Here is a 13550-nt window from a genome sequence, read left to right on the forward strand (position 1 = left end):
CACGTTTATGGGCCTCCCATGTCTCTGCTATGAATATAAAGCCGTTATTTCTGGGCAAGCGCTATCTCACTGAAATTTAAGCAATTCTGTTAATTAACGGGGTCTGAAGCATTTTATAATGAAAATGATTCATGTCAGCGCAGAGGTGATGAATTGGGATGAGAGAAAAAGCTCATGTATTCACCAAGGCGGTAATGACTTAACTGAGCTGCTTGTAATGACACAGCCCAGAGTACCCCGTGTAAGACGGGAGGGAAGAGCTCAGGCTTCCCAGAACACCACCAAGGTCGCTCGTTCCAGTGGGGAACAAGTCGGGGCTGTCTGCCATGCACAGAGCAGCACTAAGAGACGGAACAGAGCCCTTCTCTGGGTGCACAGACAGAAGAGAGAGGGACCTCTGGTGCTGCAGACAGAACATGGAAAACCTCATTGTCATCTCCTAAGATCCACAAATTCACCTTCTTTCCAGCCAGAGAAACTGCCAAACATTCTCCTTCCCAAACTCTGCCAACACAGCAAGAACAACCTCCAGCTCGCTTCATCTCCCCAGTTCTTGTCAGCATCTGTTATAGTTGAACAATACAGACACATGGTGGCATACCCTCCGGTACAAGGCACATGTGGCTTTCCAGCATGATCCAGATTAATCAGTGTAATTACCAAGCAAGGGGACACTTGCAGCATCGCATAAATTGCACCAAATCTGCTCAATAGCAGACACTATTTGGGTGATAGAAATAAAGCAGGACAAAGCACTCAGCAGGTTAAGTGTCTTCCATTGCCAATCCCCTGCCATGGGCAGGGATACCTTCCACTAGCTCAGTTTGCTCACATCAGTGAGGCCCCATGGAGAGCTCTGGAGGATGGGCTCAGCACTCTCACTCTTCCTTTAGCAGCTAAATCCCCCTGGTCATTTAACATTCATTCCCATTGCACGTTAGTAAATACACCCTGGTTTCCCTGAGACCAAACATACCATTTGTCCCAAACCAAGAGAAGTTCTTTGAAGCACCAGTTTTGGACAGGGACTGCCAACATTCAGTCTCACTGATGGCAGCAATTGCCTCAACTAAGCCCACAGGTGGCTCTTCTGCAGACACACCACCAGAGTCATAGGATGGTTTGAGTTGGAAGAGACACTTAAAGGCCACCCAGCCCAACCCCCTGCAGTGAGCAGGGGCACCCACAGCTCCATCAGTGCTCAAAGACCCCCAGCCTGACCCGAGTGCCTGCAGGGATGGGGCACCCACCTCATCTCTGTTCCACTGCCTCACCACTTCTATCATAAAAACCTGTTCTTTGTCCCTGTGCAGAGCTGTGGTGTATAATCTTCTGGGGTGAGGCATGAACCTGCTAAAACCCATGAGAGCACAGAGACAGGTCTATCCTGGTATCCGTGTTCCCAGGCACCAAGAAGCATTGTTAACAAACTGGCAAGAGCAGCAGAGAAACACATTCTGCCTCCCACCACTGCATCACAGTGACAGCTCATCAGAACAGCTCTCCACGCTCCCAGCAGCTCAGCTCCCACCCCACCAGCACTACCCCAGGACTGAGCCTATGGTCTCCAGAGGTCTCCAAGCAACAGTGCTGGCAGCTAAGGATGAAACAACTCATGACTACATGCAATAAAACAAACTTCCTCCCAGCAGGACAGTATTTCTCGTCCTGCTCTCCCTGGCTCGAGGACCTCTGAGCCCTTGCTGGCTGAGCCTCCAAATCAGGAGACAGGCTCTAACTCAGGAGTTGTTTTAAGTAATAAGAAATGCCAGACTGCATTCCAATTAGCCTTCAGAGTCCTTCTGTTTTTTCTCTGCATGCAGCAGAATGACAGATTTTAAGAACGGCTTTCTTATTTCCAGTAAAGAACAAGATGCACATACAATCTCCTAAGCTGAGCTTTTAGGGAAGCAACAAACACAACGAGGCTGGGGATGTCACCCAGAGCATCATTCTGTGACAGCCAATATCCCCGCAAAGACTGCAGCATGCTGAGAGGCAGCCTCCCCAGTGTAACAGCAGAAGTGACCACGTCCCAACAGCAGCAGCAAAGCACCGTGTGTGCACTGACTGCAGCCTCCTCCAAGAGGAAGGAGGCACCCTGTGGCTGCTGCCACAGAGCAGTGCAATGCAGCTCTGAGTGACAAAGAGCACGTGAAGATCAGCTGCACCCTACTGGCACACTGAGAGTGAATAGGGAAGGCAGCACAAAGCCTAAATAGAACAGATGCCTGCAGGGTCCTGCTCATCTCCCTCCAAAAAGCCTTCCAAGACAAGACACGGGATTTCAGGCCTTACTGAGCTGTAGGACTGAGCATAGCATGCTCTGCTGGTATACTGGCAGGTTAGGACCTGACTTTGAAAGCTCTGTCAAATCCAACACACCTGCTGAATGCTAACGCTGGTAACAGCCAGGAATGAGAGACAAACTGAGCAACGTACACACAGTGTGCATCCTGCATCCAAGTGTGCAAATCACACCCATACACACAACAACCTCAGTATGAAGTACAGGCAAAGACAAAGAAAAGGAGAACTGGAGCTGGAAGGAGTCATAGAAAGACCCAGCTCCAACCCCCTGCTGTGGGCTGGTTGCCCTCTGTCCCCTGGATCACCCATTGCTGTCCAGGCAGCAGTGCCTGCACCATAGGCTTAGGCAGGGCATGAGGGAGCATAGGAGTGTGTGGACCTGCAAGGAAAAGTGGAGGGGGAGGTCGAAACCAAACAGGGAAAACAAATTGCTCTTCATTATCGTATATTATGAGAAATGTAACATTCCAGGTTTTTATGGTTCTTTTTATGGCCATTAATAACAATGGTGGCTTTGAAGAGTGATGCTTCTGCTACGGATAATTAAATCTTATGCTCAGGGAAGAAGACCGGCCACCCATAGCGGGCAGGGCAGGACTCCCATTGGAACAATAAAACCTTTCCAGGTTTGGAGGGGGAGGAGGATGGGGTTCAGCAGCGGGATGCTCCAGCTCCTGACTGGTGCCAAAGGCAGACACAGAGATCACAGCCTGCTCAGCACGGCCAGCCCTGTCCCTGCCTCCTCCAGCAGCACAGCCACACACGGCACTGCTGGCAGAGGGGCATACAGCTGCACTGCCTGGAGCTGAGGATGGCTGCTGCAGACTGTCAGCAGTTTTGCTCTTATGAATCGCAAGCAGAACCGTAAATCAACCCTGGCGGTGTATGAAACAGCCAGTGTATGAACAGCCAGCTTGAGAATTAAGACACAAAAAGTCAAGGAATCCAGAAGCTTGGTCTCCTGGAGTGACATTAATTCTCACCACAGTCCCACAGGGCGCATTTTACTTTATGCCTTAATACGGCAGCATTAATGTTGTTGCAGGGAGCTGAGCCTCTGCACGTCCCGGCTTGTGCATTTTGCTCCCAGTGGTCCCTCTCCATTCCAGCAGCCCCGTTCTCAGCCTCCACTCACACAACGCTGTCTCAGACTAGCAGGATCCCACACACACTTGAGTTTTCAGTATTTAGCTCGTTGTCTCCTCGCAAATAAAAGGAAAACCAAGCAAATGTGGGAGAGAAGGCAGCCAGGGGCAGATCTCCCCAAGGTTCCCTTTGGTTCAGCAATAGGGTGGGGGCACTTTGCAGCCCAGCTTTCCAACCAAAGCTGCTGCTGCTCGGTGCTCTTGTCTTTCGACAATTTTTCATTAAACTGAAGGTACTTTACTGCATGCTTTGTACCTTAAATATCTCTTATTAGCATTTGAGTGTCTTCCCTCCTTAGAAAGCTTACAAGGTTCCCATTAAGGGTAATGAGAGTCACACTCCTGGGAGGCAAGGAGAATATATACCCCAACATCTCCCGGTTATGGTCTACTCTAACCAGTATGTCAGAGCATCATCTGCTAGGGATTTATTAGAGATGCATTTTACAACGGGCTCTATTATACGTTATTAAGGAATGGAGCAGCTTCCACTGTTCTTTCATTAAATATTAATAGAGCATTTATAAACCGCTCCTTAATTTGAAGTGTTACCTTTAATCAAAGCCCTGGCGATAACAACGTGGCCTTTGGTAAAGCCCCTCTGGTAGCACTTCAACCTTCCCCAGATTTTACGTGCCCACAGCTGCGCTCACTCTGCAGTTGGTGCAGGTGAGGGGTGCAGGTCTGGCGGCTGCAGTTTCCCCCCAGCCCTGCTGCCCATCCCAACGCTCCGCCTGCTGCTCACAGCGCAGACACGCGTTGCACCCCCAGGATGAGGTGCCCTGCAGCTCCCTGGGTGCTGCTCACCCGTTTTGCTGTCCACGGTGAAGTGCTGCTCGCCCTCCAGCACGCTGTAGACAATGCGGGCGCTGCTCCCGTATGTGGGGTCGTCGGCATCGGAGGCCATCACCTGCATCACAGAGGTGCCTGCAGCAGGGATGAGAACAAAAACAGGAGAGAGACGTGGATCTCTTAGGAGGTGTCCAGAGGACATCCAGAAATACGGCCCCTTTTGTCCCACGGAGTGACAGGAGGATGGGACTGTGGGCCACCTCAGAGCAGGGCATGCTCTCCACATCAGCAGGTAGCTTTGCTCCCAGCAGTCATCTCACATTTTAGGGCAGCTGCAGGGGAGGAAGAGCTATTGCCTGTCCAGAGCCAGGCACTGCACCGTGTCGTCATGCTCCACACGTAGCAGGGCAGAAGGACCATAAATTGGATAAAAGTCCATCAAATGTCTGCAATTAAGTTATCGATTTCCAACACTGCCTCACTAAACTGGGTGCTTCACTCCAGCTGTCCCTGAGATGGCTTTAATTTGACATCATGTTCAATTTGACTGAAGCAGGACCCAGGACATGAGAACGGCCTCAGGAACAAAAGAGCTGAGGTCCTCAAAGGCGACAGAAATAAGGAAGAAGCTGTTAATCCCACCTACAGACAGCCCTGAGAAAGGAGAAGATCTATGAGGGTCCACCTCCAGCAGCAGCCTCCTGAGGGGCCAGACCCATGGATGCTGCTCCCAGCCCTGCTCTCCAGGCACAGCACAGCATATGATATCAGTTTCCTGACCCCATGAGAAGCACCTCATCCTGCAGAGCCGTGTACCCTGGATGGATGCCAGAGGGCAGCAGTTCCATCTGAGTGACCTGGAGGCTACAGAAGGGGAAAACCCGACTGTACCAACAATACCATTCACAGCTCCCAGGGCAGTGCAATCCTCAGCACATGCCCACTTGCTGCCCCAGCTGCTGCCAGATGCACACAAGAGCATTTTGAGCATTTTCTATTAAGAAAAACCCATCAGACTGCCTGCAAGTGTTCTGGCTGCACGTTAAACAAAGTCTTTTCCTCTGCTTCTAGTGTGGAGATTAAACAATTTCTCTTCACAGTAATCAGTTTTGCATTCAGCCAGCTTTGCGATGGAGCCAGAGTTTGACCCTGAGTTCCTGTCTGCACAGCCAAATCATCTCTAATCTTGGTGCTACACAGAGAAATGAAAGCAAAATGCACCGAGGGAGAAGAGCTGTTCTGACAGAAAGATCCACATTTACCATCATGCCAGCTACCAGTCGCTCTGCGTGCTCCCCAGCCCAAAAGCCAGCTCTGGGCTATGCAACCTGCTCTGTGCAGCAGAGATGTTTTGCAGGAGGCAGTGTGGATTTGGGCTCATGCCTGTGTGCGGCAGACAGCTGTTAAGCAGACCCCAGGGAGCTGAGGGAGAACACAGCTAATTTTAGCATCTCCTGTTACAAGGTGAAACTCCTGCCGTTCCCCAGCAGTCGGTTGGGCCCATCCTACCTTCTCTGCAGCTCTGGGTCTTCTCCTTCAAGACTGACTTGGCTCAGCTCAGCCCTTTGGGGGTGATGGGCAGCAGGGTGGGCACCCAGCAAGGGCTGTAGCCTCAGGGCTGAGCTCTGTGCAGGAACAGAGCACGGGGCCAATGTGGAGCACTCCCAGCCCCTGTGCGGGAGTTTGTGCAATTCCCTCATTATTTGTTATTCCCTCTTAGGCACCGGGAAGTCAAATGACTTTCCCTCCCAATTAGTACTCCTTCATTATGCAAATAATGTCTTTTGATCTGTTCCTGCTGTCACAGAGCGGATCTGACCGTATTTGTTTTACTTCTCTTTATGCTCCAGGAAGGGACCCACCTCCGGGAGCTGGAACTGTGCTTCTGGCAGGGAGCTGCAGCTGATTGCTGCCACCGGAGAGAGCAAAGCCACCCACGTGGCCAGCCTTCAGCATGAGCCCTACGGGGGTCCGGGAGAGCAAGAAGGGGTCACCCTTCACTTCTCAGCTCAGGTTGCAGAGTGGCAGAGATGGGGAATGAAGAGCAGCTTCCTGCAAACCACACCTGAGATGGAGAGCAGCCCTGCTCCCCGAGTGACCCATCCCAGAAGAGCACAGCTGAATCAGGGACATTGGTCATCCAGGAAAATGGAGCAATGGACAAGCACTGCCAGCAGGTCCCCAGCCTTTGACCTTGATGTCACAACCAATTCCAGCTGCCCAGCCTTCCAGCCTTCCCTGCTTTGCCACTACAGGGGGGTTGCCTTCATCCACACCCGAAATGGCAGTAAGGCGTGTTCTCTGAAGCTCCATGCCCAGCAGAGGAGTTTGCAGCAACACCATGTGAAGGTGCTGTGAGAAGCAATCTCTGCTTGTTAGCTGGGCTGCTGTGGAGGAGCCCCTCCACCTCACAGGTTGGCCAGGCTGCAGAGGGCTTGGAGGCTGCCACAGGCAGACAGACTTCAGCCCAGTAAACTCTCAGCTCCAGCTCCCCCCGCTCTGAGCATGCAGCTTGGAAGCACATCCCACGCCGTTCACAGCACTTCTCTTTACTTTTAACTTCTGAGTATTTTAATTTGCAGGAATCGCCTCCTTTCATGTTGTGAAACCGTGATTCTTTCTCGCTCTGATCTCCAATTTCGCATAGAAACTGTCTCCTTTGATATGTCTTGTTCACATCAGTCTGTGATCAGGCAGCTCCATAATTGTTAACGTTTTTTAAAGAATTGGGATCCTTGTCTAATACTCAGAGTTGAAGATTCTTTGCTTTTTAAAAGTAGTTCAAGCAAAATAGATTAATTTATTTCTTCCCCTTGGGAATGGGATGCCTCCTGCTCTGCTGTCCACATGCTGCCTTTCATTGCTCCAGGAGCATGTGGCTGCAGTTCAAGGGGTCACCATCTGACGCAGGAGAGGATTAGTGCAGGTAAATGGAAGAGGATGGAGAGCCTGGGGTGCTTTGGGAGAATCTGCTCCCCATCCACCAACAGGAACTCAGGCAGCAGCTCCTGCACATCTGCAGCCACCCCCAGCTCAAGCAGTGCTGCATCCTCTCTCCGTGTTTCTGCCGGCACTCGGGAGTGCAGCTCAGTGCCCGCTGCCATCCCTGGCAATGGATCTTATAGCACACATCCCACCTGCAGCTCAGCACTGCACCAGGCTGACAGTGGTGTGTTGAAGGGGGGGCAGGCCAGCGGTAGCATGGAGGAAACCACTTCTATTACAGGCATGACCTCAGCAATACTGGGCCTCTCGCAGGGAAGCCAGAAAGTGGGCGAGACGGTGCAGCAACACTGCCCAGGGATGCTGAAGGGGATGGAGAGGCAGCCACAGGGCTTTGAGGGCAGCAGGGGACAGCGAGAGCAGGCACTGAGACACAGGGGGACAGACAGTGCTTGGGTTAATCCAGAGCACAGGTAGCCACAGGCTTCTTGGCACATAAGGGCTCATTCCTACCCCTACCCTCAGCACGTGGGAGCTGAGAGCTGAACAAAGCCAGGGCTGAGGCACAGCGGGCATCTGGCACCTCCCTGACCCATCCCCAGGGCACAGCTTAGGGCTGGGGCTGAGCACACAGCCACGGGCTGGCAATCAGCTCAGAGGATTTATTCACTTGTTTTTCCTTAAGCTACCTTATTTATTTATCCCTCTCGGCTCCTCAGCTCCGCTCTCAGTGGGAATCCCTATGATTTATAGCCTGGTTTGTGGGGTACGGCAGGCTCAAGGTTTAGTGGCAGAGATGGAAGCTTCTCACCCACCAGGACACCTACCAATGGGGGACAGCTCAGCCACGCTGCCGATGTAGGGCCCCTCCAGGAAGCGTGGCTCGCTGTCGTTGATGTCCTGCACTTTGATGATGAACTCAGACTCGGGTTCCAGCAGCTGGTCAGTCTGCCTGTCCCGGGCCTGAGCCCGCAGTGTGTAGAAGGTTTTCTGCTCCCGGTCCAGGCGTTCGGTGGCGTGGATGTCACCTGTGATCTCGTCGATGAGGAAGATGGTCCCCGCGCCCTCCCCGGAGATGGTGTACTTGATGGAGCCGTCCCCCTCATCCGAGTCCGAATGGATCTGCCAGGAAAGAGCAGAGGTAGGAGCAGCAGGGGATGCTGCACATAGGAGGGCACGACACACAGAACCATCAGTTCTGCCTTTGCCACTCTGAGCTTGGCAGCTCCCAAACGCTGCCAGTACCCACTCACACGACAAACCAAGCTGCGGATCTCACCACAGTGAGGCCAGGAGATGTATGGGAAGGACAACTCACCAACAGCCCCCTAAAAAGAGGTTACCCCATTGCAAGGACTCAAGATCCAACGCGGGGCCGTTTCTCCCAGGCTGTGCAGCAAACGGGGTAGGAATGCAGCTCAGGTTGGCGTTATGGAGCCCATGGCAGAGCTGATGCTGCCAGACATCGCTCCTGGGCAAAGCCTGCAGTGAAATGAGGCGAGACGGGCTGTGCTGAATGAAAAACAGGCCCTGGGGAAGGTGCTTTTTGTAGCCAGTCTCCGTTTCATTTTCTAATTAAGACAACGTTTGAAATTAGGAAAAGAAAGGGTAAACAGAAGCTCCTCCTGGACCGGGAGCTGACTGGAATCCAGGCCAGACGTCCAGAGATAATTTTATTGGTGGCATTAAGCTGAGTTATGAGGTTTTTACAATCTAGCCACTTATGAGAAATCTATTAACAGTAACTGGACAGGCAGAATGCATCTTGACAGAGAGCAGAACGGGCGTTAATTGGGACAATCCATAACAGGACAGGGACCCGCAAGGTTTCATCAGCTGTCTTCATTTGCTCCCTGCAATTTCTGCTTAGAATCAGCAAAGTTCTCCCACCAACTCAAAAAAAAGGAAAAAAAAAGAAGAAGAAAAAAAGCTGTCCATTAATCGGCTAATGAAATATGAAAATGTTTATGGGCCATTCAATCTTCCAAACTGCAGTTCTATAATCCACCTTTCAGACACACAGCTCTACCAGCAAGAATTTATACCGGAGCTGCCTCTTTTTTCTTTTCTTTCCCCCTTTTTTTATATGATGCCTTCATTATATTTGTCTTGTTAGATACAGTTTATATATTTATTTCATGAGTGAGGTGCCTGCACTTCGGACAAATCAATGCATCTCATACATTACCATATTACTTCCCATCTGAAGCAGCTTCCCAGGTCCCCCCAGCACTCAGACTTTCACTTAGAGCATGGCTGTGAGCTCTGCAGTGCCACTGGGGGTCCCACAGTGCCAATAGGGGTCGTTCAGTGCCAGTGGGGGTTCGACAATACCAATAGGGGACCCACAGTACCAATAGGGGTCTTCCAGTGCCAATGGAGGTCCCACAGCATCAATAAGGGTCTTCCAGTGCCAATGGAGGTCCCACAGCATCAACAGGGGTCTTCCAGTGCCAATGGGGGTCCCACAGCACCAGTGGGAGCCCCACGCCATCCAATCACAGTCCCACGGGGATCAGAGCACCGTAGGGGATGGTGTGCAGAGCATCCTGCCCTAGAAACCCACACACCCCTCCGACTGGGGGGCGCTCACCAGCCCCACCATGTTATTAATATCCCTGAAGTTCATGACTACCCCGTCAGCAACTGAGCTTTTCTGACAAAGTTGCACCTGTTCTGCTCAGCACAGGTAGCAGAAAGCTGCGCTTTCCTGCTGAACGCCAGGCTGGTGATTAATAATTAGGGCAGAGATCAACCACCCAGCACCATGCTGAGCTCCCAGCACATCCTCTTTACATATTTGCTCACCGCCGACTGCTCGGAGCAGACACCAGCATCCCCGCAAACTGGAGAGCAAGGAAGAAAAATGGAGCTTGGGCTCAAGGGGCCGTACAGATTGATTTACAAGGGAAGATTAAAAGACCTAAATCTGTGCTGCTTGGCTAAACAACAACTAATGGGGGAGGGCTGGAAAACTGACTGCAGACATCAGGGGGAATGCTGCAGAGCGGATCCCAGGGCGCTCCCACAGCATTGCTGCACCTTTCCTGGGAGCTGTGGGCTGTGCTGTGTGCCATGGGACCCCTCCAAGGGGGACCCCCCTGTGCTCACTGCAGGGACAGCAGCACCACAGCCGCCAGCACACCCACAGGTCCAATTGCACCCATTTGTTCTATGGGAAAACAGTTCCCTCGTCCCAAAGAGTCGAACCCAGGAATTTCACAGAGCCATTAATTACTCGCTAATAATTAAATCGAAATTAAATGTGAACAGAGGTGCACATTCCTTATTAAAAGCGATTAAACAGAAAGCACAGATACACAAATAAAAAATGACTCTGGGGCTGGAAAAGAAAGAAAATCAAATAAAAACTAACCCGTAATAAAGGCACACTTTGTTTGCTCCAACTCATAAAGCCCGAGTTCATCAATTTTCTTTAAATATTAGCAACTTAATTAAATCTGCTCTTTTTCCCCTTTAATCCTCCCCTCTATCTAAAATAGATCTGTCCACATGCAGAAGTTTGTAACTAGTGCTGACCCATAATTCTATTTAAAAAAAAAAAATAAAACAAAGAAATCCACATCAAACTGACAGCGGCCTCAGGGGAAATTACAGTTCAGAGGAAGGATTAGCTGGAGAACCCAGATTTCAGGGAAACGGTATCAGCCTTTGGAAGAGCACACGAGGTGTGCGAGGAGCATCCATGGAGGGCGCATCCCATGGGCACTGTGAGCTCCCAGCACTGCCTCCCCACCTGGCATCAGTGTCTCCCATCCGTGGGTTCTGGCTGCCTTCAGCCCCAGGGAGCATCACCAAAAGGGAATTGTTTTCAGCACAGCTCGGCTGCTTGTTCTAAGCAGGGTGGGTGATGCATTGAATGATGTGAAAGGGGCTGTAAAATGGGTTAGTTTTAGGTTCCCGGGTTCATTTTGGAGATGAGGCTGTTGCTAGGCTACCTCTGGAGTTTGACAGGGCCTGATGCTTCGAGTCACCTCCCAGGGGAGCTGTGAATTAACTGTAACCGCATCGAGCGTCGCGGCGGAGGAGTGCGGCTTTCGAGTGTCTGCTGAAATGGACACAAATCACGGCTGAAATTCCACCTGGCCTCCAGCCAAAAAGCCCATTTTCGAGCCTCCTCCAGACTCATAACCAGACAGCCGAAGCCATCACACAGCCCTGCTGCATGGGCTCTTGCTTGGGTGTTTTCCTTTCGGGGAGAGTCTGTGCCCCCATAGGAGCAGCTCTCCCCTGGGCTGGGCCCAGCAGCCAGCGCTGCTCTTTCATTAGTACACAGATGACATCCTTCCAGCACCTGGGAGCCACAGGACACCCTACAGCAGAGCTATCAGAGAAGGACAAAGCACAGCAACCCCAATGGAGGCAGCCTCAGGAAGCCAGGGCCACTGCGTGTGCCCATCCCAGCAGTTCAGGCACTGGGGTCAGTGAGGTGGCACAGTGCAGATCCCAGACAGTGCCGCACAGCACCTGCATGCCAGGCACACCTCTGGTGAGCTCTGCACCCAGTGCTGGCCCTCGGAGCCCCTGCATGCCTGCACTGAGCTCTTTCTGCACCGCACTGTGCAGGTCAGCCTCAGATGCCTCAGCCCCACACCAACCTCACCCTGGCCACAGGATTTCCACGCCATGACCACAGCAGGGCACCCACTTTGCCAGCTACGGTCTGCTCAGATGATTAGCATGGAAACAGCTGCAGCTCACAGGTCCAACAGCACAGTCCTTCCAGAGCCAGCAGGGAGACTCAGGGAGGGACAAGGAAATGCACCCAGCACACCATCCCCATGCTGAAAGAGCTACAGGACAGGGAATTGACCATCCTGAGCAGGTCAAGGCTATGCTGTATGCAGCAGCCTCTGGGGGCAGGAAGGCCCTGGGTGCTCCATCAGCACTGCAGCATGCAGATAAGGCAGAGTAGAGTAAGCAGGTGCTCACCCCACTGGCCTGCCCTCCCAGAGATGAGGCTGAGCTTTCCCTGCTGCCTTCATGACACCCAGCACTGCATCCCTCCTCACACTCGTGGGAACTTCGCACAAAAGAGGGAGATGACAGATACGGATTTAGGTGTGTTCCTTCCCCAGGTCCATGGGAGAACATTAAACCCACCCAGGAAAGAGCCAGGCTCATGCTATCCCAGTCCACCCCCTGGCTGCTGCTCTAACAGTGTCCCTTCACCTCACCAGGCTCAGCCATGCTGCAGCACGCCCCGTTCTGCACAGGCTCGGCCAGCCCCAGGGAGATGCAGGGTTGCCTTACCTTCCCCACGTACAGTGGCTCTGTGCCTGTGTACTCCTCCACCACAAAGAACTGGTTCCAGACCCAGCCACGCTTCACTCGCCCGCTGGCCAGCAGTGTGGGATCCCCCGGCTGCCCCAGGTCAGGACCCTCTGCCGCAGTGTGCACGGCCCAGGCCCCCAGCTCCTGGATGGCACAGAGCAGCAGCAGCATGGTCCAGCAGCAGCCCTGCAGACCCTTTGCCATCGCACTCTAGGAGGCTGCATGAGCTGCAGATTTTGGACAGGCAATTGGCATCCTTATGGGGAGAGTAGGAGTAAAGTCAACATTGGCAGCGTGGGATTCACTGGTCACTGCAGTGTCCCCATCCCTGCAGCATGCCACATCCTGCAGCTGGACACCTCCTGTTCCAGCTGGATGCAGTCTTGTCTGCAACTACAGGAGTTCTGGGCCGCCTCCTGCTGCTGATTCAAGAGCAGTCAGCGCTGGTGCCTTGCAGGCTGCTTCTGCATCTCCTGAGAAGAGTCTGGCAGCTGGCATTTGCTCTTGGGGACAGGGTTGCAGGGCTCCAGGATCAGCTGCAGCAGCGGTGCCTGGGAGTGAGGTCACACACAGCTCAGTGCCCACCCCACAGGCAGACAGCTCCACGGCCACACACAGAACACCGCTGCCCCAGGCCAGCATCCGCAGGGAGCACAGCACAGCTTCTCCATGGAAAGGTTCACAGATGAGTTAAGTGGACCAGGTGCTGCAGGCAGCCTCTGTTTGTCCCACGGTGGCCCTACAGCACTGCACGAGGGGTCCAGCAGCACAGGGGCCCGTGTTGCACGCTCTGCTCATGAGCCCATTTGTAAATCCCGTCTTCAGGGGGGTGATATCCCAGCACCTGACGAAGGATCCTTGGCCCAGCTGATGCCAGTCGCTTCCATCCTCTGCTGGCTCACACAGAGAGGTGTAGGGCAGCCAGCAGCATTCCTGGGAGCCTGGAAAAGGCCAAGTGTCAGTGCTGATGCAAGAGTGGGGCTCCATGCTTCCCGTTGCCCCTGCGCCCTCAGTCGGTACCTCCCCCCCCACCCTGCCTTGGGGTGCCCCACTGCAGTGCCCGGC

At 52.9% G+C, this 13550-nt stretch overlaps 1 protein-coding gene across 2 annotated transcripts in view; it reads right to left on the minus strand.

Moving 5' to 3' along the window:
- CDH22 (cadherin 22) overlaps nt 1–12773 on the minus strand; it is a 33934-nt gene extending 21161 nt beyond the window's left edge. For both annotated transcript variants that reach the window (XM_042884908.1, XM_042884907.1), the window contains exons 1-3: nt 12465–12773; nt 8018–8312; nt 4263–4382 (exon numbers count right to left, since the gene is read on the minus strand). In XM_042884908.1, the coding sequence (XP_042740842.1) occupies nt 4263–4382; nt 8018–8312; nt 12465–12689 (640 nt within the window). In that variant the 5' untranslated portion in view covers nt 12690–12773. The remainder of the gene's footprint in view (nt 1–4262; nt 4383–8017; nt 8313–12464) is intronic.
- Between the last annotated feature and the right edge of the window lie 777 nt (nt 12774–13550).

The sequence above is a fragment of the Lagopus leucura genome, unplaced genomic scaffold (genome assembly GCF_019238085.1).
Source record: "Lagopus leucura isolate 7727_CA_CO unplaced genomic scaffold, USGS_WTPT01 Super-Scaffold_100047, whole genome shotgun sequence".
Classification (NCBI taxonomy): domain Eukaryota; kingdom Metazoa; phylum Chordata; class Aves; order Galliformes; family Phasianidae; genus Lagopus; species Lagopus leucura.